General features: G+C 35.7%; 1 protein-coding gene and 1 non-coding gene across 2 annotated transcripts in view; both read left to right on the top strand.

Moving 5' to 3' along the window:
- The first annotated feature begins 9210 nt into the window (after positions 1-9210).
- Positions 9211-26374, top strand: part of LOC114620780 (igE-binding protein-like) — a 31008-nt gene continuing 13844 nt past the window's right edge. Inside the window, exons 1-2 of the mRNA XM_028766913.1 lie at positions 9211-9215; positions 11500-11678. Of these exons, the coding sequence (XP_028622746.1) occupies positions 9211-9215; positions 11500-11678 (184 nt within the window). The remainder of the gene's footprint in view (positions 9216-11499; positions 11679-26374) is intronic.
- On the top strand, positions 19761-19893 carry LOC114622100. Its single transcript, XR_003711546.1, has one exon. It is a non-coding gene; the product is annotated as a small nucleolar RNA SNORA17 (small nucleolar RNA).

Below are 26374 nucleotides of genomic sequence, written 5' to 3'. Positions count from 1 at the left end.
AACAAAGTCTGTTTCCATGATGGGTCTTGGCTTGAGGAGAGATCAAGAGAGTGGTTTCCTGGTGATTTTCTACAAAATTTTCAAGCCCTCTGTGTCCTTGGGTATATATAGGCCATCATGACAGTCAAAATCATCAGAACACAAAACAACTCTTGAGATTTTGAGTGTGTATTTTAAACAAAGATTTCTTTTTGTCTCCCTACAGTCTTAGTCAAACCCAAGTGTTCAAAATATTTAAAGACAATGTAGGTTTTAGGAGAGAGTTTCCACATAAATTAGATAGATAACTTCATTTATTATTCATCTATTTAATCAAAACAGCATGACGATTGTAAAGTATTGCTGTTTAGTAATCTTCAATAAATGGAGGATGTAACCATTTCGTATGGCAACAGTCAACACCAATAACAAGGAGATTTTTGTGCTTCTCAGAGACTCAAAGGAATCACTCCTGAAATATATTAAGTCCCTGCCTCAAGTGTCTGGAAGAAATAGAGATCTGAGAGGAATGTTTTAAATGCATTTTAAGACAACAATAAATGCATACTGGCAAAATTAGGACACATATCAAAAGGTTTCTTATGGGTCTTTACCTGAAAATAATACATAAATAAAAGAAGATAGAGAAAAGAGTTTTCAGATTCTTCTTAAAAATTAAAAGGGGAGACTGAGAAAGGAAAACCTTGAATACAGTAGTACCTATCTGTAGCCCAGATGCTCCATGTTCAGTAGATCAGGGAAGAGGATCCTGGAGTCTCAATGGACTGCTACTGTAGTGGGAAACAGTGAGAAGATTGAATAAAGGAACCTATACCAGAGAGAGAGAGACAGACAGAGACAGAGACAGAGACACAGAGAGACACAGAGAGAGACACAAAAAGGCAGAGAGAGAGAGAGAGAAGCAGCCAACTAAGATTATTCTCTGGTGTCTATCTTGGATCGGAGCACCCATCACAATATGTGTTGCAACTTCCTTGTCTCCATGCAGTTAAATTTTATTGGATATAGGGTGCTCTAGAAAACCTCAGAAAATCTCAAATTTGAGGCCAATTTAGACTACAGAGTAAATTCAGGTCAAATTTGGCTCCATAGTGAGACTTCTAGATGGAAAAAACAAACAAACAAACAAACAAACAAACAAACCAAACCACAAATGTTACTAACAGGAGGACGCAGAGGTAAGAAAACAGTAAATTTGTGGAGATAGAAGCGAATTGATCAAGATACCTTATATACTTTTATGAAATGCCCTTAATTAATGCAGTGCCATGTATGATAAAGGTACAGGATGAAAATTAAATACAAAACAAATAAATGATACATTAAGGTTAAAAGAAACTAGCAATCACACTATAGCAATAGAACCATAGAGAAACACAAGGTTCATAGTCTTCCAATGATATGGAGCACAAGTGAGATATCTTAGTGGTCTAAATTGTAGATTTTGCAGCTATTTGCCTTTAGTAAGCTGTACCATGTTATATATGCTCAGTTTTTGAGCTGTGTTTATTTTACTAATGTTTTAGATGATTTCAGTAGCTAGGAGTAAGATGTATCATAAATCACGTTTGATAATACATAATAATCTACTGATTTTCTTGGGTATAATAAAGTTTTGGAAATGTAAGCCAAATCCTGAATTCCCCAAAGTCATTTGAAAATAGTTGCATGAATGTAGGAACAACTTTATAGTCAACTGCAGTGTTAGTTGGATACTTTTGAAAATTCTAAGGAAAATTTAATTTAGAAACTCTTGAAATAAACACCAAAGATTGTGGGTATGTAAATTATCATGAAATGAATATATATTATATATATATATATATATATATATAAATATATATATATTAATATATATACATATATATATATAATTTTGTGTTCTAAAAATACTTATTTGCAAAGAGAAGACTTAATTGGGAACACTGGGAAAAATATTAAAAATTATTAAGCACCAAAGACTGTTCACTAACAGTAGATTAGTTAAGATAAAAACAACCTCTGAATGCCAGATATATTTTTGTTTTGTTCATAACTCACACAATGTAACTATAGATAGCTGAGAACATGATGCTATGCCTCAAATATATCTCTTGTAAGTCATTTGTTGATTTTCCATTTACAGCATTTCCCACAAATTAATGACCTTGTCTTAAAATGAGAGATGTAATGCCCTCATAGTGGTTTGATTAGAAGGCAAACAAAATTACTGTAGCTATGAGTGAATTCATTTAAAAAGACTGTTAGCCCGAGGAAAGATGAATAATCTGACAGTATTAGGCTTCTTAAATAATTGTGATTTTAAATGGAAAGAATAAGGTGGAGGTTAAAAAAGAATGTTAGTAGAAGTAGCTGTGGCTGAATGAATGAAGAATCTTTTCTCATAGCTGAAGTGAAAGGGACACATTTGAAGTAGTGGTTTGTAAAAGAAAGAAGAAAACAGTAATATGATGTTGGGATGCAATGAAGAAGGGAAGAGAGAAATGTGGAATGTTTGTAAAGAAAAGTGACTCTTTTGAATTCTGAATTTCAGATAAAGGCAAATCTTTCCATTCAGAAATCTACAGGTAATTTAACCACTGACTTTATTTTTCAGAGGAGATACATTTTATGCAGGTAATGACAATAATTATGCACTGTTGGCATTTAAGACATTTTTTCCCCTTTTTTTGAAATGAGTAGAATATCAGGCATGAAGCCAGTCATACAGCTCTGCTGTACAACAGCCTGGCAGCAAGTAGCAGCTCACTGTGAGCTGGAGAACTATACTAGCCTCAATCATTACACTTTACTAATATCACAGGCTGAAGCAAGAGACGGTCAGACTCAGCATATATGAAAGTGAAAAAAATTAACTAGCATAGATATGCTTGTGATATGCTAAAAATTAATTTCAAGCACTGAAAGCACAGCATTTGAGGGAACTATCGAAAACTGCCAAGTTTGAGATTTAGAAATGTCACTCACTGATGCTGTTTCCAAACAAAAAGCTTTTATTCTCCTGGCAGGTTTTCACAGCTTAACAGATAAGCCTGAGGTAGGTGTTTGCGTGTTGCTCGTGAGAGGAATTCTATGAACAAGGGCGACCGTGTGTGAGGAAAGAAGGCGTTAATGGGTTAAAAACTGTGTAAATGTTACTCTGGTAAAATTACAGCTTGTTGTTCAGATGAATCCTCTCTGCTTCTCATATAGCTTTAAATTATGGACAAATGCTAGCAATTGTGAGCTCCTCACATCCTACAGCCTGTTCCCAGGCTTCATCAACCGGGGCTGTCCAATGGGATTACTGTAAGCTTTCACGGCAGTCTGCCAGCCACTGATGAGAAACTCATAGTCCTGGATGTTAGATTGCTCTCTTTATTCCATCCCTGTGAAAGCTATGATTGCTGTCATGGTGTTAGGTTAGAAATTAGCATTGTGTAGCCCAGATTTTGCCATCCAGAACATACTCTGGTGAAGAAAAAAACCCCAAAGAATAGTAATTTTTCTGTAGAAATAAAGAGTGAAAGAATGAAAAGAAAAGAACTCAAAGATTCTATGGTACAGATGTCTACAAAACTTAGGTCAGGAAATGTGTGCTCCTGACTGGCAAAATTATCTAAAACAGGTGTGTTTTCTTGTTATCAGAGAATGGCTTTCTTTTATAAATTAGCTGACTCAGGCAGCTGTGGGCGAGTGCTTCAAAGTGTTCACAATAGTCACGGCTTTTAGCATTAGTTTTAAGAAAATAATCTGAATCAGTCAAGAAGGCTAAGGAGTTCTAGGCCAAAGTCTGGGTTCTCAGTATCATTTCAGATGTCATATATGGAAACAATAGAGTCACAGACTTATGTGCTTGTGGTTGATTCAATGTGACAAATGGTTCTGAATGACCTATGGAAAGATGAATGGGAAAGAAAAAGAGTCATGAAAAATAGCATTCTAAATGAATTTTTCCATGTGATTTTCCTTTAATCATAATGAGGAAATGGTACTTTATGGCCAAGGTTACCAGTGCTTACATTCATGTGGTTCTGTAGCTGGATTTCCCATAGTGCTACTTTTCTACCCTCTGTTTAATTATTCTTATTTACTAAAATAAAAATAAATCACTAAATGCTTGCTGACCTTTTATTTTCTAATGAAACTAAATTATCAGGAAAACAAATTAATTATAGCAAAAAGTAAAAGCAATTTAGACATCAGCTAAAGAAGAATATAGCATCCTTATCTTTTGACTCTTTATAGCCTAGCCACAGACATACTATTTTTTTCCTGTCATTAACAGTGAGCAAGCTGGAAGGGTTCTGACATGTAAGACGCACAGATTCTGCTAGGAGCCTTGATTTTTATCCACCTACCCAAGCTTATCCATCATCTTTAATCATGCAAAATGAAGAATTAATCATTTCATTTCATTGAAAAAGAAAGAGAAAGGTATACATTAAAATGATGACATGCACAGAAAAACAAATTGAAAATGACCATGAGGAGAGGAAAATGTGGGACCTGAAGCTCTGTTGATTTCTTGATGATCATTTAAAGCGATGATCATTTAAAGCAATGATCAAGTCAACGCAAGACATAGAAGCACGGGTGGCATTAGCTATTGGTGTGTAACCATACCATCCTCTCAATCTAAGATGCAGACAGCATCCTCAGGAAATTCTGTGTGGAAGCAAGAGAAATAATTAAACATTTGACCCAGTTGCCTAGCCTGCACTCATCACACATTATTTATTCACAACTCAAAATTTAGATGAATATCCCAGAATTCTTAATACAAAATAGCTGTTTTAAATTCAAATACGCAAATCTATAAATCTGTATATATGTATATATATAATTTTTCTCTTTTAAGCATATTTTTCATGCTGTATATGGTGTGTAAAACACAAATTTCTTATGTAATCGTATCTTTTCTTCATTTTATTTATACTATATAGATTTGGGTTAGCATAACCACAATAAAATAATTATTTGAAAATTTTTCCAATTTCCCTTGTCCATCTTTTTAATTTTATTCCCATATTTTGGTTGAAATATAGTGACTCTTTCAAAAATAAGGAATTTTGAAATGCTAGTGGTCATCTTAAATATCTTAAATATCCTCTTTTTTATCACCAAGACAATTATCAGGCCTCATGCATTTTTATTTTTTCCATTGAAATATATATTGCCTTGTGTATTTCAGTTAGCCTATCTGTGAAAAGAACCATACTTAAAAGAAATTGTTTCTAAATAGTCATTTGAGTTCAATAAGCACATTCATATTCAGAGAAATGAGCAGAAATATCTTTGATCTTTTAAAAAGCCACCCAGCAGTTGCATATATTCTGGAATTCTTCTAGCAAATGGTTGTTTAATAGGAATTGTGTGCCAAGGATAGTCCTAGAGATTATAAGAAATGCTGTGAAGTTTGTATCTGTAAGATACTTTATTATACTCTCTTCCCAGTGCAAAGCATGTGACAATACAGAAAAAGATTTATTCTGAATTCTTCTAGCAATATGATTGACTAGACTTCACAAATGTTGAATACATTTATATGACCAGCTATCCAGACAACAGTCACTCAATGAGTTTAAACTGCATCCCTTCAGAATATTCAGACATAATGAAGCCTTTCTAATACTTTGAAATTAAAATGCAATATTTGAGGTAATCTAAAGATATTATTACATCTTATATAAGTATAAAACAAGCAAACAGTTCAGTGTGATTTAATACAAGATGAAAAACGTAATTGAGAGATTTAAATACATTTTATTTTTAAATTACAAATATTCTACACAAGTTGAATAGGAATTTTGATTTCAAAAGCCATATAATTCATAAAATAATAAATACATGATTGATGTTACTATCCCTACTGATTGCACTAAGAATACCATGTGTTTTAAAAGCTCAGCCATTTTTTGTTCATCTACAGTATCTTTAAAATTTTGTAATTGCCACTTTATAGTATGGTCTTTTGGGGAAGATAGGAGTAATTCTGGTTTCCTTTTATCTGACTTTGTTGGTGACTTTAGCACTAAAAATGACAAGAACTTTTCTTAGTATTTGTAGCAGCCTATTACATGAAACCATACACAACTTTTAATATCTAGTAAAAGTATGGGAAAATACTACCTTATAAAATCATGTATTTGAAAACTGTAGATATGATGAGGTTTTAGAATTTTGTTGATCAAATATATGCTTTATTTATGAACATGAAGATCTGGTTAGATTAGAAAAGTCAAAATAGTATATTTTGCTTAAAAGAGGCATTTGTATTAATATATGAAATTTGTGCTTTTAATTCATGTAAGCATATGTGTACAGATTTTTTGGTATTCTTACACCAAAATAGAAATAGATACAAAGTATGTATCCTGTTACAATATAAATATTCTAGTGTAAATGCAAATTAAGTGACTGATCAGTTTCTTAGTGAAATTTACAGTTTTTATTACAGCAAGGAAAATTTTATTTATGTATTCCAATAAATTTTTGACATGTAATTCTAAATATTTTGCCACAGATGAAATTAACCTATATTTATTGATGCTAGATGATGTTAAAATATAATTTAGTCATAATTTAGTTCATAATATACCATAATGTAGTTTTGCAAAGATAAAGGTTAAAATATAAGCTTAAGTTATTTTTATGGTGACTCTGGAAATAGTACATATTTTAACTTTTAATATGTATTTTAAATTTTTGAATCTAAAATTCCATATTAATCACTATAAAATCTTAGAAGAAGAACCAATGCAGTCAGTCAGAAAATAAAAGAATTGGATCAAAGACTAAGGAAATAACAAGTATGGCTACTTTAACTTTACAACAATAGGTGGCAGTGTTACCTAAATACACCAGTTTGAATTGAAGAACTAGAAATGTTTAGTATCTACATGTAACTTCATACATGTAAACAAATGAGAATACAGATGAAAACTAAACGTGCCAGTGATTGACTCAGTATTACATTTATTTATATAGTCAGTAGTATCTCAAGTAGTGAAAATGTAGCTTTAAATGTATGGCAATAAATATGATTCAATTGGTCACATTTATTGAAATTCCTAAACATTTTCCTTTTTAGTACAAATAGCAGTAATCACTGTTTTTTCTTTTTCCCTGAAATGTTTTACTTTATAAATCTTTAATTCTATAGGATTTTGTACTAGATATTTTAAGGTGTTCTAAAAAACAAACAATAAATTATAGTACATAGGAGGCTTAACATGATGCATTTTTCCAATTCTGTATATTTCATGGAGGATTGTGTGTGTGTGTGTTTGTGTGTGTGTGTGCATGTGTTGAGACCAATGATCCAACAATGAAGTCCTTATGTGTTCTGCATGTTTGCTAAACATATTGAGTCTACACAATTGCACATATTAGACTGAGTGAACAGAAATAGATTTCTTTGATCACTGCCAACTTGGCCATGGGCAGTATTTGAAAGAAAGAAAAACGTCATGTGTTCACTACGTTGGTATGAAAATGAGGGTGAGCAATAAGGACCTTGGTAAAGTATGTCTACCTTAGTGCAGGCTAGAAAATGTTGCTGGAGCAGGGAGGCAGATTTCAGTAAATACATTCTTTTTCCCTCATGCAGTCTGCTAGTAGGATCAGGATTGCAAAGTTGAGTGTGGATGAACTTCAGTCCCTATGGTTACCCTGCCATGCAGCAGTGTGGACCAATATAATTCACAGTTTCCTCTGTGTTGTGAAAACATAGTAATGACTGGTGTAGCCTTATCTTAGGATTTTTTGAAATGTACATAGATATATGGTTTGGTAGTTTGTATGGCTTTTCTGTATTGCATATAAAGATTCTGGAAGAAAAGTTGTAAAAATAGTATAGTGACTTATATTACAGATTTGCTAGTAATATCCAAGCTTCTAGATTGTCAGTTAGAGGTGATTACATCATTAGACAGTTCTCGCTGTTAACTCAACATGGTGAATGCTGGAGTATATGATCCCAACCCCCTTCAGACTTACTGTAAATGCCACACAAGATTGACACCAGTTTCCAGCAAGCTCCTAAGGAAATGTTTTCTGCTCAACATATGTTTTTGGTCCCAAAGTCATGTTCTTTTTCTTTGGGAGACCTACACCCAGTAAACGTCATGGAGAAAACTTGGCCCCAACCCAAGACAGCTTGTTTCTTTTTCTGCCTTGGAACATGGATGAGCAGCAGTGTTTGTCACACTTCAGCTAATCCAAGCATCACTTCTTCATTCCTCCTGTCCCTGGAGTGATCCCTTGTACATTCTCAGATGAAGTTCATCCACACTAATATCTAACTCCAAGCCTGCTCCCAAGGGACCTAGTCTGGGCTCCACACCAAGATAGGTGCAAACTGAATTCTAAGCCAGGTGTTCACACTACACACCAGCCACAAGAACCTAGTTAACAACATCAACAAACATTTTCTAAATAAAATGTATACCTTAAAAATAATTTTTAAGAGGGAGGTAAACAAATTACTAAAAACAGCCACATCAAAACGTTTGTGGCAGTAGGTAGCACTACCTAATAAGGACAGATTTGAGAGGTTGGAGAGATGGCTCAGTAGTTAAAGAATATATACTATTTTTCAGAGGGCTGTGTCAATTCTCAGTGTCCACACTATGATTCACAAGCATCAATCAGTCCTGGTGATCTGATGTTTCAATTCTAGTCTCTGTGCTCACCAACACTCATATTGTGCACAGGCATCCATGCAGGCAAAACATACATACATAAAATAAATATTATAAATAGCAATATATTCAAATTGTGTGTTGTAAGAACTGGGTACATTTAACAATCTAATTTGTCCCTCTTATTGTACTTCACTTATTTCAGGGTCCAGGGAGGGACTCATGGTTAATTAAGATCTGGGCTCTGTTTTTCAGGGTTTCCTGGGTCAACAGAAGTCTCAGACATGTTGACATATGCTCTGTTTTCTATGGGGGGGATGTCAGTTGTCTGATTGAACAATTTTCTGAAAATAAAACCCTTTTTTGGCCATATTGTAACACAAAGGCATTTGCAGTAATTTTGAGTTTTTATGTGTAAAAATATTACTATTTAAGAAATAATATTATTTAAGAAATAGTATTTATCTTTTCATTGGATTAAAAGACACATTTGAAAGCATTATATAATTTTTACTTTTCAAAAGTGCTACAAAGTAGCTTACTTCTTTACAAAATCCCTCAGGAGTAAAAAAGAAAGATGTGAACTATGACGTACTGTACCCTCCCTTCAACTCACTTCTTTCTGGAGCCAGATGCAAAATCTGAAAATGAGGCTTAGCCCAAGATAGTCCACAATCACCATTAATTAATTAAAATTAATTTTGGCCCCTATTTGTGTTCTGAAGCTAACCAAATCACCTCACCTTATATTAAATGCAGTAAACTGAGACTTAGGAACATGAAACATTCATATGGAAGGAGAGCATATGATTAGTCATGACACCCTATCCCACTGGCCAGTTCCAACTTACAAAACCTCAGGGAAAAGTCTTCCACTGCTGGCCCTTGCTATTTATGTGGGGCAAAACCAGCTGAAAGATTGCTTTTTCACTGTGTTATGTTACTGGATTGAACCAAATCATGTTGCTTCATGATATTTGTCATTTTGTGTGGATTAAATATATAAAGTATATAACAGATCTTTCTCAAACTCCTCCCTTGGGTCCTCCATGCTCAGTCCAATGGGTGGCTGGTGAAGGAGCTGAAGAGGTTTGCAACCCCTTAGGAAGAACAACAATATCAACTAACCAGATCCACAAAGCTCCCAGATATTAAACTACCAACCAAAGAGAACACATGGAAGATCTATGACTCCAGCTGCATATGTAGCAGAGGATGGCCTTGTAGGGCAACAATGGGAGAACTGGCCCTTGATCTTGTGAAGGCTTGATGCCCCAGTGTATTCAAGGGCAGGGAGGTGGAAGTGAGTGGATGGGTGGGGGAAAACCCTCATAGAAGCAGAGGGAGGGGGGATGGGATAGGGGATTTTCAAGGGGAGACCTGAAAGGGTGATAAAATTTGAAATGTAAATAAAGAAAATATACAATAAAATATACAACAGAATAAAGCTTAATTTATTAAATGTATTCATTAAGGAAACAGTGTTCAAATATGTCCTATAATGTCAAGGCAATTATTAAGAGCTAGTATGTATTTTTAACCTTTTACCAAATATTTTGGCATTACAGAAGTTTGTAATGAGTTGTTAAATTAAGAATAAAATGGAAGATATATATCACAGTTTTCTGGCTGAGAGATTCTTAGAAATACTTCTTGTTAGAAAATTTATATATGAGGAGAGCAACAATACCAACCAACCACAGCTCCCAGGGTCTAAACCACCAGCCTGGGAGCACATAGGGAGGGATCCAGGGCTTGAGCTGAATACATAAGAGTGGAGGGCCCTGCTGGGCATAGGTGGAAGAAGAGATCCTTGACCTCATGAAGGCTGGATGCCCCAGGGGGTGGGAATTTTGAGGGTGTGGAGGTGGGAGTGGGGGGTAGGTAGGGGTTACATCCTCAGAGAAGAAGGAGGAGGAGTGAGGGGATAGGGGGTTCCTGGGTGAGTGGGGGGTGGGGTAAGGGGACAACATATGAAATGAAAATAAAACATCCAATAAAAAAAGATATCATGAAAAAAAGAAAATTTACATATAATTTTAGTAAGGAAATAAAATTTCTAGGTGTGACTTCCATTTCACCTTGTCACATTGTGCTTTTGAATATGTTTTTGATGCCACATACTTTATGGATATATTTATTCTGTGGAGCTCATTTTGTGTAGGCATGAAACATATCAGTGTACAAACAAACAAATCCCTACTGGTTACCTAAAATCAGTGTCTTATGAATATTTCTGTAAACTTCACAAACAATTGCTCTTATCCATGGGTGGAAGAAATGAAAACTCATTTCTTACAAGTAAAGTTACTTTTCAATGAACTTACTGACTGGGATATGAGATTCAATTGAAGGTAGCCCAGCTCTTTTCTGTGAGGTCTACACCTGGATCCTGCCCATGATAATGGCAACAGCTGAGGTATTAAATGCTCAGAGAAAACTCTACAATGGTAAGACAAAATAAGTCTATGAATTGTCAGATAAACTAGAAAGAGTCCTTCTTTATTCCAAGGACCAGATTATACCAGGAAAAGTTGCTAGAAAGAACCACCTGAAAGGCAAAGTTGGAAACTCCAATAAAATCACCACCAATATTTTCCAATTGTTACAGAAAGCTGATACCAAAACTGCTTTCACAAAGAACTGTGAGAAGACTGCTTTCCCTGCACCCCCAAATGAAATGATTCCAAATGGAACTGTGTGCTGAAGAATAGCAAGTGAATCTTTCTTTCAAAGGGAATCCTGGTGTAACGGAGAGGCATATGTTTTTCTCACCAAAAGTGGAGATACTCTCAAGGATGATGTCAATAATGAACCACAATAGTCTGAGAAGAAACCTGCAACTGTAAATGTTGCTTTGCTGGACTTGTTATAGGTCAGACTGTGGTGGACATCACTACTTATGTGACACAAGCTGTTTTGAAATACTGGAGACATCCTGGCTGTTCCAGAACTGTACACTGACTGCTATAAAGACTGAATTTGGTGCTGATGTAACTACAAAAGAGATTGTTCTTGCTGATGTCATTGAGACTGATTCTAAGGAGGTTACAAGTGTGCACTGCTATGTGGAGCCAAAATATATGAACAACAAATACCTGCCATGTAATTATCTATGAAATCAGTTTTCTTTAAGGATCTTGCTTTAAAAGAAAATTTAATCACCTGTTGATTTCTGCAGTGTTCTACTGAGGCAAAGGCTGCGTGTGTGTGTGTGTGTGTGTGTGTGTGTGTGTGGTTTATGGTTACTGTATACAGTCATAATAAGAACAACCTTTGAAAAATTTGGTTCTAAATGTCAAGAGCCAAAAAGAACTCTACCATGTGTGTTATAAATATGTTTCACTATCTAAAAGTGTATTCCATCATGTAGTAGGAATGTCACATTACCATAATTTTCTTATATCAAATGCATGCATTTAGCAAGTCCTTTATGGCTGTGCTGCCTTGAAAATAGAAAAAACCCTTATCTACTGAGGTTTATGATGTTGAATTGTCCAGTTCACTTTAAAAATAGATCAATATTTTAGGAGTCATTTTTGTATTTTTGTTTAAACTTTTGATGCTTTTAAGCAATCTAATGTCCGTTGACTAAAACTGGAAATTAAAATAGTGCTGGATAATTTCGTTTATTAGGATTAAATTAAATTCAGTATAAAGTGGACAAAGTTGTATTTCTGGATAATTTGTTTTTGTTAGATTGTGTATTTTTTTTAAAAAGTCTTTCAATAATTGTAGTTCGCTTTAGTAGAATAGTTGATGATTTTTATACATTTATAAATCAACTGTAGACTTTTTTAGTTTTTATTTTAATGTGGATTCTTAGATGCTACATACTTTTATTAATCAAGTTATTTGTTAACCTTACAACCTGCAGCTTTCCCCCTCCAAATTCTTCAGTCACTCCTCCCGTCCCCTTTCCCACCAGTGACTCCTCCCTTTCTCCTAAGAAAAGGGGAGAATTCCTATAGATATCAATCAGCCTTGGCCTAACAAATTGCATTAAGACTAGGTGTATCTTATCCTATTAAGGTTAGGTGAAGCTTCTCAGTTGGAGGAAAGAGACACAAATGCAAGCAACAGTCAGAGACAGCCCCTGCTCCTGCTGTTAAGAGTTCAACATCAAGACTGAGCTGCATAACTGCTACAGATGTGGTAAGGGCCCGAGTCCAGTCCATGCACGCTCACTGTTTGACAGTTCAGTTTCTGTGGGCCCCTTTGAGCCCAGATTAGTTGATTCTGTAGGTTTGCTTGTGTTGTCTTAGATCCATCTGGCATCTCTAATCCTTTCTCCCCTCCACAGGATTCCTCAAGTTCAACCTAATGTTTGGCTGTGGGTTTCTATGTTTTCATTAGTCTCTGAGTGAAACTTTTGTGATGACAATTATGCTATGCTCCTGTCTTCAAGTATAGCAGAATATCATTAGTAGTGTCAGGGGTGAGCTCACTGTCATGGCATAAGTCTCAAGCTGAGCCAATCATTACCTGGCCAGTTCTTTAATTTCTGCTCCATCTTTACCCCTGCACATCTTGTAGGTAGGACAAATTGTGGGTAAAAGACTTAGTGGCTGGATTGGTTCCCAATTCCTTCATTCAGAGTCCTTCTGGTTATAGAAGATGTCTATATCAGGCTTGATATCCTCCATTGCTTGGAGTCTTCACAGATTGCCAGGGATTTCCATTGTCCTAGGTTTCAAGCTCATCTCAGAGATGCTCTCTCCCATTCCAGTTGTCTCTCCCAACATTCTCCTTCTCCAACCTGCACTTGAAAAATAGTGTCTGTCCATCAAATAAAATAAAGTTGAGAAATTTTTGTTCTTCTTTAATAACTTCATTTCTAAGACTTAGTAATCTATTAAAGATTAAATTTAAATTGTATATAGAACCATGTAAGTTTGGCAATATTTAATTACTTAAAATCTTTAAATTTTGTGTAGAATATTACTATTGAATGTTCTAATTTTAATAAAAAGCACATAATTCTGTCCCTGACATTTTCTACTTGCCACCTAATAGCTTCAAAAGGGACTCTGTGCTGCCACTGAGATAGGTACCTTTACACCTCATCTTTTTCCTAACTGTGGCCTAATATTTACAAATTTCATAATATAACAATGCTTCATCATGTCTATTAATAAAGACTGAATGAGTATATTCTCTAAAATGGCTCCTCCAAGCCACCCAAAGTGTGCCATGGTCTTTCCGACTCACTTAGCATCATCTTTTACTTTAATTCCCTGATTCTTTTGTGGTTAATAAATAAGCCATTGACAAGTATTCGTTGAAAATTGCATATCATTCTCTTTTCTGACTCCTCTGCAGATCCAGAAAGTATTCCTGAGTCCCTGGCCAAGCTGTCATGGCCTCCCACTTTGTGTCTCTGTTAGATTCAGACTCTCTTCACATTATATTTTGTATCACAAATCACTGTTAAAAATACTCCAAAGCTCTTGATTCTCTGTTAAATTCAAACAAAATAACTTAGCTTAGGGCGAGGAACAGAAGAGTGTAATGAGCTGGTATAAACAAAATATGTGATACATATGTATGAAAAATTATAAGATACATTATTTTGTATGCTAATTAAAATGACTTTACTTTTTATTTAAGGAATATCTCAATTTAAAACCCATTTCCATCTTCCATCACTTCTTTTCTCAAACAATCACTTTACTGAATCAGTTACTCACAAGGAGGTGCCTCTGTTTCAATGTAGCCTTGCACATAGCAGAATTTTCCTTCTTCTGCTAACATACCAGCTATCTCCATCTAACCTGTCCTGGCAGTTATTCTCTGATTCATTGAAGAGGTCATTTTGTATAACCTTTTGATAATCTGCTATCATCTGAAATTATACGTGATGAATGCATTGCTATTTACTTTCCATATTTTACTTTCCCAACTAGATTATGATTTCTTGAAGATAGATTACATACCACCATTATGACCTTTTTATTGAATCATACTACTGATTCTGAGGAAATCTAAGTTTATGTGAGTTCCAAAAATATCTTTCAAAATTATAGACTGCCAAATATTAGTAATTGCCAATTTTGTTTACAATCAGAAAGGGGTTGGTAAACTTAGAATTATGAATGCCTGTAAAAATTAGACAGTGCATCTGAACCAATGTTATATCATTAAAATAGACTGGAGAAACAGAGTGCACTGGAACAGAGTTAATTGAACAAACAATGAAGTGAGCTATGGTTCTAAATATGAAAAAAGGAGTCCAATGAAATTTTCACTGTATGACTTTTTGTTAATATTTTGAATTCAGTAAGACTGTTCTCCCACAAGTTACAATGTATGGTCTTTTTCTCTTCTTGTAATTACAAATGTTTTTTAACCTTGATACAGGACAGAATTAAACAGAATTGTTAAAGACCTGTGATGCAGAGAAATTCAAAGCCATATATAAAATGGCCCCAAGAAGTAGACCCACTCAATGCGTTGGCAGTGCCCATATCCAATGTTTATGACAAATTTCCGCAGAATTAGTAATTGGTTACCTCTCTCTCACACAAGGCAAATTCTTGGAAAGCTATAAAAACAGAGGCTATGGTGCATATTGGAACTTAGTACAAGTGCCTGCAATGGTGGTCACAGTTGGAGTGATGTGAAAAGCATAGTGGTAGTGATAAGGAAGTTCCTGATTTGTATGGCTCTGGATTAAGTTATTTTTTAATCTCTCTATGGTGTGTGCATGTGTGTGTGTGTGTGTGTGTGTGTGTGTACCTGCATGTGTGGGTGTGTGTAAGTGCGTGCATGTGGTCTCCTCTCATTTGAAGTTACATGGTCATCCAGTAATCATTAATTCTAAATACCATTTTTAAAATGTCCAGATGCTAGGAAATGGCAATCACTATAATAGAATAGAAAGAAGCTTGTCACCTAAATGCCAACACATTCTGGGAATATAATTGTTTATGTGGAATTTTATTGTGCAAATAGGAAAAATATTGTTCAGCTATAGGTACTTATTCCAGAGTTTTCTGTTGATATTTACTTAACAATACTGAGAACTTGCTAACACACACAGACTGTCGAGTCTAAATTAGTCTCTGCTTACACGAAATTTTCAAAGACTAATAGCACCATTTTCCATCTTTGTGTATTAGAAAAACAGCATGGGAAACCCGAGTTGAACTATATCTTGAATATGTAGCTAGGAAATGATGAGTGGGTGATAGGACCAGGGAAGATGTAGCAATGCACTGGTGCAAACAGTGTAAATGCTGTGCTTAAAGGGCCATTGTCCTCTTACTAGTACATAAACTATATTTAAAAGATATATCTTTTCTTCTTCTGTCTAAGCTGCCATATCACTTGACACTTTGATAACCTGTTGTCTGAAAGGGCTACAAGGTTCTGCTAGTTTCTATTAATTCCGTTACTGAACCATTTTAAATCTTTCTTTATATTTTCCAACAGTATGTGTATATTTATTTTACTTTATATTTATACACATACATACAATACCTAGAGAATTAGTAAAATACCTTTTATTCACTAATGGAACTACATTGCATGCATACTAATGTAGCAAATCTGGAAGTAAGATGAATGAAGTGAAGGACTACACAAATCTATACAATTACTAAGTGGAGAAACCATGTTTCCTGAGGCTTGTGTTTCTCAGCATGTATGTGCAGACAGTAGGTGTGATGATGATTTTTTATCTCCCTCCCTACAGCTCTGTAAATATTTTCATCTTTATCCTATCCGAATCTGTCCTACTCCTATTTTTATAACCTCCTACTTTGCTTTGTTTTATTAGAACAGAACACTTACAAGAAATAAACTCTTCAGTTTATGATTAGGCAGTCATGTTGGTGAGACTTCGTGTAACTTCTGATACTACTACTAGCAGACACAATTATACAGAAAACTCCCTGACCACCTGGCTCTTACAATTTTTCTGCCCTCTCTTCTACAATGTTCCCTGAGTCTTAGTTACAGAATTTGTTTTGTAAATGTTTCCTTTGGTAATGGACTCCATAAATCTGCATTTAATTGGTTGCCTTTTTCTGTAATGGCTCAGATTGTTTTTAAGAGAAGTTTCTAGGACAACAACAGTCATGACAAAGTGGATTCATAGTGGTGGTAGACAACAAGATCTCATCCCTTCCAAAGAATTACAGATAATTCAAGAATGCTGAGAATGGGAGACATTTTCTTACCTAGGGAGGAGCACAATAACTGGTTATCTAAGAGCAAATAGTCAGACCAGGATCAGTCTCTCTTTCTGCCTGCTGCCTATGGATCAGGATATGAGCTCTCAGCTACTACTGCAGTGCCATGTCTGGTGGTTCCATATTCTCTACCATGATGACCATGGACTAACATTCTGCAACTGTAAGCAACCCCACAATTAAAGACTTCCTTTTGTAAGTTGACTTGGTCATGGTGTTTCTTTACAGCAAAAATAGCAGTAACTAAAGCAATATAATAATCTCAAACATAAAAGAAAATACAAACTGCACAATGTTTATTATTGAGAGCAAGAGGAAAGAAATTGTTTGTGAAAATTTTTGATTGAAGCAAAAAATTACATACATAGTGTATTAACTTGTATTTCTTTAAGATAAATTGCTTTGGTGAGCTATAATATCCACTCTATTCATTTAAGTGGTAAATTATGTTCCAAGTTTTCTGTGTAATGGCACAATGGTTGAATTTGCTGTATATGTGGGGTTCCCTGGCTGCTCAGTTGAGTGTGCAGAAAACTAGAGTATACCAATCAGGAACCACTGAAGAGGTAGCATCCAGTGGTTGCATCCAAGGGTATCATTCAGAGGAACAAATTGATGTTCTCTCAGTCTTAATTGAAATAAGTGACTTGTTTTGTTATATGTTTGCAATCTGGACTTGTAAGACGGCTCAATGGATAAGTCTAGCAAGCCTGGTGACCTCACCCTCAGTTTGATTCCTGGGAATCACATGGAGACAAAAAACTGGCTTTCCACATATGCTCTATGGCATGTTCCTTGCACCACAGCAACACTAGTAAATAAATATAATTTCAAAAAGTACTGTACAGTTTTAACTTATGAAAGTTAGTTACCTCTACAAATGAAACACCATTCTAGTACAAAAAAGGAATGTTTGTGATTTGAATTTTATCAAAGTTACATAAAATGACATTATTCCTTTTATTTCTCTGAGATTTTGTTACACAACAGCTCAAGATAGTTTCTTTATCTATATTCATTGTTGTTATCTTTGAGACCCAAGGTCTAATGACAAGTACCAGTCCATACAAATATTTCCAATCTTTGAAAATCTCCATCAGTCCTTCACGTTTGACATAGGCCACGTGTTCATAAACTCTAGTCTTCTATACCCAAGGGAGACCCTACTTTTCTTACACCTATGGAAGCTTTACATTTTCTGCAGATTATTCCAGTACATTGTGTCTCAGCACTATTTTATACTTAAAGCACACCCTTTCTCTTAGAGTTCATCTGTGTCTGTCCTGATGTGTTCTTATATCCATGCTTTGCTGCAGTTCTTCTTTCTTGAAATTCTAATAAGCATATATTAGTACAGTCTTATCTGTGAGAAAGTTACTCTACAACAGGAAGGTAAGTATTATGCCCATGAATACTATTACATAAGACCAGTATGTAGTAAGAGAAGTAAAAATGTCATGCCTTCAGAGAGAAATTAGAAGTACAGCATTTACATTACTATATACTTTAGAATGTTGTTTGGTTGTTAAAAATCTTACATAAGAGCTTCATCCAGCTTGAATTTTGTTTTGTTTGTTTTGTGAATGGTGATCAGTAGTTGATTATTTTCTTCATGTAGAAAGTACTTCTTGCCTGTGGTGAGTTTAATAGTTGTTATCTATCATCAAAAATGTAGTAATATCCTTGAAAAAGGATGTCTTGACACTTTTGGCTCTGATATTTCTGTGAGAAACCAAATTGAGAGTTGAGACAATTTTTTAAATTACATTTGTTTTGGGATTTTTTCCTATGTTCATCTCGGAATCATGAGTAATCCCCCAAACCAAGCCCATATGGATTTATTTCTTTGCTACAGTTTCTCTCACCATAACCAGGATCTAAATCAAGAAGCAATAGCTAATTACACCTGAAACAACTGAACCTCTGTAAGCATCTTCCAGCTATTATAGCCCATGACCCTTGAGATAGTTTTACCTTCTACATGTAATGACTTTCTTCTGTGCTATATCACGAGGACCAAATTCAACTATGCCTTCATTTAACGTAACTTTACCTCTAATGAATGTTTACACAGCCCACTCTTAACCCCTTTATATACATATATAATATATATTCTTAATACATATATAATATATACATGTTTAAACTATATGTACATATACATATATATTTATGTGTATGAGTGTTTTGTCTGCACGCATATATGTGCACCATGAGCTTGACTCATGTCCAACATGGTCAGAAGAGGATGTTAAATCCCCTGAAACCAGACTGTAGACCGTTCTGAGTTTCCATATTGTTTCTGGATAACAAATCTGGATCCTCTGGAAGATTAGTGAAGCCTCCTAACTACAGAAAGATCCTCTAGCCTCTGTCTTTTATGTTTTTTTTGTTTCTTTGGAGCAGCTCTCATCCATCAATAATTATATTTGTAAGATTTTTAATTTTTTTGTTTGAATAAAACTCCCTGAGTTGAGTTTGCTTTTGATTTCTCCTCACACTAAACAGGAAATTTCCCACACCAGTACCAATCAAAGTTTTATATAATTTCCACAGCTGTATCTCTCTTACTTGTTCTATTGGTGTGATAAAACTCCAAGACCACAAACAAGTTGAGGAAGAAAAGTTTTATTTTAGCTTACAACTCTCATGTTATACTCTATTGCTGACAGAAGTCAGGGCAGAAACTCAATCTAAGGAAAGAGTCAGAGCCATGGAGGAATGATGTTTACAATATGATGTATATATCTTGCTTGACCTGCTTCCTTGTAGTAGGCAGGACCAAAAGCTCAGAGGCAACAGTACCCTCAGTGAGCTGAGAACTCTTGTATAAATCACCAATCATTAAAATAAACCATAGGCTTGTTCTCAGGACAATCTCCTGAAGACATTTTCACAATTAAAATCCCCTGTTGAAATTGAGATAAAATCCAGCTTGCAGTCTGGCACTAGAGGTGTTGGAATCATGGCTACTGTGACACACGTATCACACGTGTCAGTATGCTGCAGAGAGGGGAAAGATTCTGCTGAGTGTTGTGACGTATGAACATCTGAATGATTAGTAACCTAACATTCCCTGAAAAAGTGAGCCCAAGATGATCACCAGTCCAGCACCAGAGGGCCCTGACAGGGAGATAGCTTGAGATGACCACCAGTCCAGCACCTCTCAGGTATTGAGGGGCAGTTCATGCCCAAGATAACTCCTGCCCAGTACCATAATGCACAAGCAGGTCATAAAACTCATGAATATATGGCTAACAGAACATCATGGAAGAAGGGATGGAAGGACTGTAAGATCAAGAAATCCAGAATGTCTTGATTAAAATGTTCTTCTAGAAATGGCTGCATAAGCAAGACCAGAACAATGGCTATAAAATTAGGCATATTAACATGTAAGTGAAAATGTTCACGAGGAGTCACCCTTAGACTGGGTAATCTCTATGTTGTGTTAAGTTGTGGTTTCCTGTGATGGTCTCCATTTGCTGTATAGAGATGCTTCATTGGTGAGGAGTAGTAGCTATATTTACTTGAGGGTATAAGAATAATATTTAGGATATAATAAAGAATTGTTTAGCAAGCAATGATAATAAGTATGCTTAGTAAGGTCCATGATCTTACTAACTCCAGGAAACTGACTATGTTTCCAGTACCAAGAGTGATTTATCTCCTCTTGTGTAACTTAAGTCCAACTGGAAGGCAGCTGGTTGCCAATAACATTGGAGTGCTACATTTTTCACTTTTACAGATTTCTTGTCATGCTGGACCAGCAGATAGAATGGAAGCAAGCAATCTCGGGAGGTAGGAGGTAGGGGGGACCCTCTGGAATGTGCCAGACACCTGGAAGATGAGAGACTCTCAAGATTCAAAGGGAGGTACCTTAGATGAAATGTCCAACAGCAGGGAGAGTGAAATTATAGAGCCCACCTCCAACAGGAAGATAGGGTATCAAGTGAGGGACTGTGATCCCACAGTCAAAATTCTGACCCATAATTTTTCCTGGCAGGGAACAGCAGGGATGAAAATGGAGAAGGGCCTGAGGAAAAGAAGGTTCAGAGACAGGCCCAAAGTGGGATCCAGCTAAAGGAGAGGTCATAAGACCTGACACATTACTGAGGCTATGGAGAGCTTACAAAAAGGGACCTGTCATGACTGCCTTCCGAAAGACCCAACAAAGAGTCAGATGCAGATATTTGCACACAGCCAGTGAACAGAAGCTGCTGACCACTGTGGTTGAATTAGGGAAAAGCTGGAAGAAGCTGAGGAAGAGTGCAATCTTGTAGGAGGACCAGCAGTCTCAATTAACCTGGACCCCTGAGATCTCTCAAACACTGGACCACTAACAAGGCAGCATACACCACTGATATGAGGCTCCCAATACATATACAGCAGAGGACTTCTGAGTCTGAATTTAGTCAGAGAAGATGCACCTAACCCTCAAGAGACTGGAGGCCCCAGGGAGTTTAGAGGTCTGGTGGGGTTGAGGTTGGGAGCTGGGAACATTTTGTGGAGACAGGTAGGCGAGGAGATATGGGATGTGGAACTGTTGGAGGGTGGACAGGAAAGGAAATAAAATTTGGAATTGAAAATAAATTAATTAATTAATTAAAATAATTTAAAATAAAAATATAATCTCAAAACTAAGCAAGAACACCAACATCAATAAAAGAATTAATAATCTTAGAGTCTGAAAACGTGGAAAATGAATCAATGATTTTTTTAATACAACTTTCTGAGTCCCCCAAACATTATAAAACTTTAAAAATGATACAGACAAAAGTGTTCCAAATACAAATAAATATTCAGGCTCCCTCTTTGTATCTTCTTCATGAATTATTTACAATAGGGCTATGTCAGCCTAGTTTTAACACAGGTTTGAAAAACACACTATTACTTTACAGTAGAGAATTAATATTGAAATTTAGTCTTTATAATATCTCTAGAAGAACTATAGGTACAGTAAGATATCAGAATATAGCTATTGGATTAATGAATTTTAAAATGTACCTATCTGCTCATAATGTTAGAATACATTGTAGAGGGATTTTATGGATTTTTAAAATTTTCCAATAAAATGGACTGTAAGTAATAAATATTATCCTGTGGGGATCTTACTCTACCAGATGTATTCTCAAATGATCTCAGAGAAGGTTCCGTTTGAAGAAAGTTAGTCATTCTGGCCTTGAAGAAGGATTCTATTCTACTGTTTTAAAGGCAGTAGAAGGGGATGAAGGCTATAGACTCCCTAAGAATTATGAACTCTGAGACAGGAGACAATGAAAATGTTGCTCTCCAGACACAGGATCCAAACTTTTTTTTACCACAGAGCTTCAAATGAAATGTTCTCCCATTCAGAGTTCTGTGATACTGAGAAATGGATCCACCTAAACTTAACTGGAACACCAGAAGGACAGTGAGATAATAATTGTCCTATTTAAAGCCACCTAGTTTGCGAAAATGGTTTATAGCTAACTTGCCCCTACTAATATGTTTGTGCATCTGATGGTGAAAAGTCAATAGAGATGTGGTTTTATGAAGTGGGTTATTGTCATACAGTGTGACTGACATTTAGTATCAATCCTCCTGCATCCATCACCAGTGTGCTGATTGGAGCCATGCCAAACATCTCCAGCTGCAATTCCTTTTAAAAGATTATATAACACAAATTTGCTTTCTAGTTCTTGTGGGATTGGGGATACATAGAAAGGGGAAAAATAAAGTCTAGGGAACATGGCATAATACCTTACACAGGCAACATGTAGTTACTTCAAACACAGTGGGATTTCAAAATCAATGTGTGGTTGTGTTCTAATGACTTATGGAATATAATAATAATAGTAATAGTAATAGTAATAATAATGATAATAATAATAATAATAATGTGACCCTTCTGATCTGCACTAGTGCCCTGAGCAATCCTAGGATTCCAGCTCTGCACTCAATCCCCCAAAACCTAGAGGAGGCTGGACTCCCAGGAGCTCTAACATGCCCAGGATTGTAGGTAAGGAGGCCATTACTCCCCTCTCCCCAAAAGGGAGTAATTGGGACTCGAGGGGACCCAGAAACTCCCTTATAGCCAATGGCACAGGATCTTAGGTGAGTAGGCCACAACCCCTTCCCCCTCCAAACAGGGGGTAAATGGGACCTGGGAGGACCCAAGATCTCCCTCATGGCCAGTGGCACTGTACAGTCTGTGCTGGTGCCTGGAGCAATCCTAGAGTGACAGCTCTGCACTCAATTTTCCAAAACCCAGGGGAGGCTGGACTCCCAGGAGCACTAAAACACCCAGGAACATAGGATAATAGGATCACAGGATCTCAGGAGCTTGGTCACAGCAGGATTACAGGATCTCAGAAGTAGTCTGACTCCCAGGAGCTATCACACCCAGGATCTCAGGATCCAAGTATCACAGAGACAACTGGACTTTGAGGAGTTCTGATGCAATCAAGATTACAGGAGAGACTGGCTTCAGTCAGAGACAGTGAGTGAATGTAGTACTAAAGATAACCACAAGAACACAAGCAACAGAAACCAAGGTTAACTGTATTCATCAAAACCTAGTTCTCCCACCATAGCAAGTCCTGAATACCCGATGACACCAGAAAACCAAGATTCAGATTTAAAATCACTTCTTATATTGATGGTAGAGGACTTTAAAAAGGATATAAATAACTCCCTCAAAGAAATACAGGAGAACACAGGTAAACAGTTAGAAGGCCTTAAAGAGGAAACACAAAAATCCCTTAAAGAATTACAAGAAAACACAATCAAACAGGTGAAAGAATCGAGCAAAACCATCCAGAACATAAAAGTGGTAATAGAAATAATAAAGAAATTACAAAGGAAGACTACCCAAGAGATAGAAAACCTTGGAAAGAAATCAGGAGTCATGGATGCAAGCATCACCAACAGAATACAGTAGATGAAAGAGAGAATATCAGGTGCAGAAGATACCATAGAAAACATTGACACAACTGTCCAAGAAAATACAAAATGCAAAAACCTCTTAACCCAAAATATCCAGGAAATCTAGGACACAGTGAGAAAACCAAAGCTAAGAATAATAGAAGAGAGCGAAGATTTCCAATTTAAAGGCCCAGTAAATATCTTCAACAAAATTATAGAAGAAAACTTCCCTAACCTAAAGAAAGAGATGCCTATGGACACACAAGAAACCTAAAGAACTTCAAATAGACTAGATCAGAAAAGAAATTCGTCCTGTCACATAATAATCAAAACAACAAATGCACAAAACAAAGACTATTAAAAGTAGTAAGGGACAAAAGTCAAGTAACTTATAAAGACAGACCTATCAGAATTACACTAGACTTGTAACCAAAGACTATAAAAGGAGGTCCTGGACAGACATCATACAGACCGTAAGAGAAGACAAATGCCCACCCAGGCTACAATACCTAGCAAAACCCTCAATTACAATGGGTGGAGAAACCAATATATTTCATGACAAAACCAAATTTACATATCTTTTCACAAATCCAACCCTACATAGAATAATAGAGGGAAACCTAAAACACAAGGAGGGAAATTGTACTCCTGAAAAAGCAACAAAGTAATCTTCCAACAACCCCAAAAGAAGATGGCCACACAAACATAACTCTACTTCTAATAACAAAAATAACAGGAAGCAACAATCACTTTTTTTTAATATCTCTTTAACATCAATGGACTCAATTCCCCAATAAAAAGACAGAGACTAATGGACTGGATGTGAACAGGACGCAACATTTTGCTGGATACAGAAAATGCACCCAAGTGACAAAGACAGACACTAAGCCAGAATAAGAGGCTGGAAAGCAATTTCCTAAGCAAACGGTCTCAAGAAACAAGCTGGAGTAGCCATTCTAATATCAAATAAAATCAACTTTCAACCAAAAGTTATCAAGAAAGATAAGGATGGACACTTCATACTCATCAAAGGAAGAATCAACCAAGATGAAATGCCAATTCTGAACATTTTAAAGTGATTTGCATGTAGTCCAAACAAATATTTAGAAAATAAGTCTATAGATGTTACATGGCTGACTGTTGTGTTTTTAAAAACAGATACATTCTTTAGAGTTATGGATTTTCAAGGATTTTATTTATTTATATTTTATCCAGGTGTTTTACCTTCATAGATGTCTGTGCACCATGTTCATTCGTTCTCTAAGGGCCAAAAGAGGGCATCAGATGCTGCCTGGCTCTAGAGTTAATATGGCTGAAAGCCTCTATGTGAATGCTGGGACTGGAACCCTGTACTATGGAAGAACAGTTAGTGCTCTTAACCTCTGAGCCATATGGCCATCCTTCTTGTTTATATTATAATGAGTTCTCTGGTTTATACTTTCCAAACCTGAGACTCATTTTGTCAATTTCTTAGAAAGTATAAGCTTTTTATTATCTCAGATAATTTCTTAGCTTTGGTGACTGCTAAGCATCTTCATCTACTGCTTCTCCAGTTTTGGAGACTGGACTAAACCACTAGAGTTGGCTTCTCAGTTTGCTTATCTAGCTCCTTCCAGGAGGTTTGAGTTCTTTACCAAAGAGCTGTCATTTCTGCTCTTTCTAAGAATGAGTGATGGCAAAGGCTGTGTGTGAACTGCAGAATTAATCACAAAGAACTCATCCGATGCTTGAACTGCTGAGTCTTGGAGGAGAAAAGTGTCACCTCAAGTATATTATATTATTTGTACATTAATTACTTTATCCCTGGGGCAGCTCTTACTATATGGGAGGAAGAGATGCTACAAGTGTTAGAAGATGGTGACCTGTGAGACTCATTGTGTAAGTTGCTTACAAATAAGTGAAGCGTTTTGTAAAATTTGACTGGATTAAAAAACAGAGAGAAAAGGAAGCTTTTCCACTGCTGAATTGACTTTGGTTAATACACAGAAATGTAACTTCTGTTATGTTCTTTTAAGTTTACCTAATATGTCAAGGTGGTTATATTTCTACAACATTCAATTTTCTCTTTGTTGTAAGTCATTCATCTCTGTGTTTTTTCATTCAGTGTTTGGTTTGCCAGAATAAAAACTGTAATTTCTAGTTTCTCTAGAAATTCAATACAACATCAGTGATAGGTGAAGAATTGTGTACAGTTAAACACTTTTAATTCTCTTATTCCTTTCTGATGCTTGAAATGTGGAAACAAGGTTGGGGGATTTTGTTTAGGTCAAATGAAGAATCTTCCTTACATATATTCAAGGCAATAATGTGAGAGAACCTAGATTAGACCCTGTGGATATGCCAGCATGTTTATTACAGAATGTTCAGGTAAATTAACTACCTTATGTGTAAAATTACTTCTGATATTGATAGAGTAGCAATAATCAAATTATAATTCTGTTTTTTAAAACTTTTATAACCATTAACCTTACTTAAAAAATATATTTTAAGTTTCAATGCAGTGTATATATTAATATGTGGCTAAGTAAAAATTATCCAGTTAATCTTAGGTAAGGATACTCTGATCTATAAAGTACATCCCAATGTTCTGTATTCTATTCTGTTCTATTCTATTCTATTCTATTCTATTCTATTCTATTCTATTCTATTCTA

Source organism: Grammomys surdaster, unplaced genomic scaffold, assembly GCF_004785775.1.
Source record: "Grammomys surdaster isolate TR1022 unplaced genomic scaffold, NIH_TR_1.0 63, whole genome shotgun sequence".
Lineage (NCBI taxonomy): Eukaryota > Metazoa > Chordata > Mammalia > Rodentia > Muridae > Grammomys > Grammomys surdaster.
This window is presented reverse-complemented; position numbering and strand designations above follow the sequence as displayed.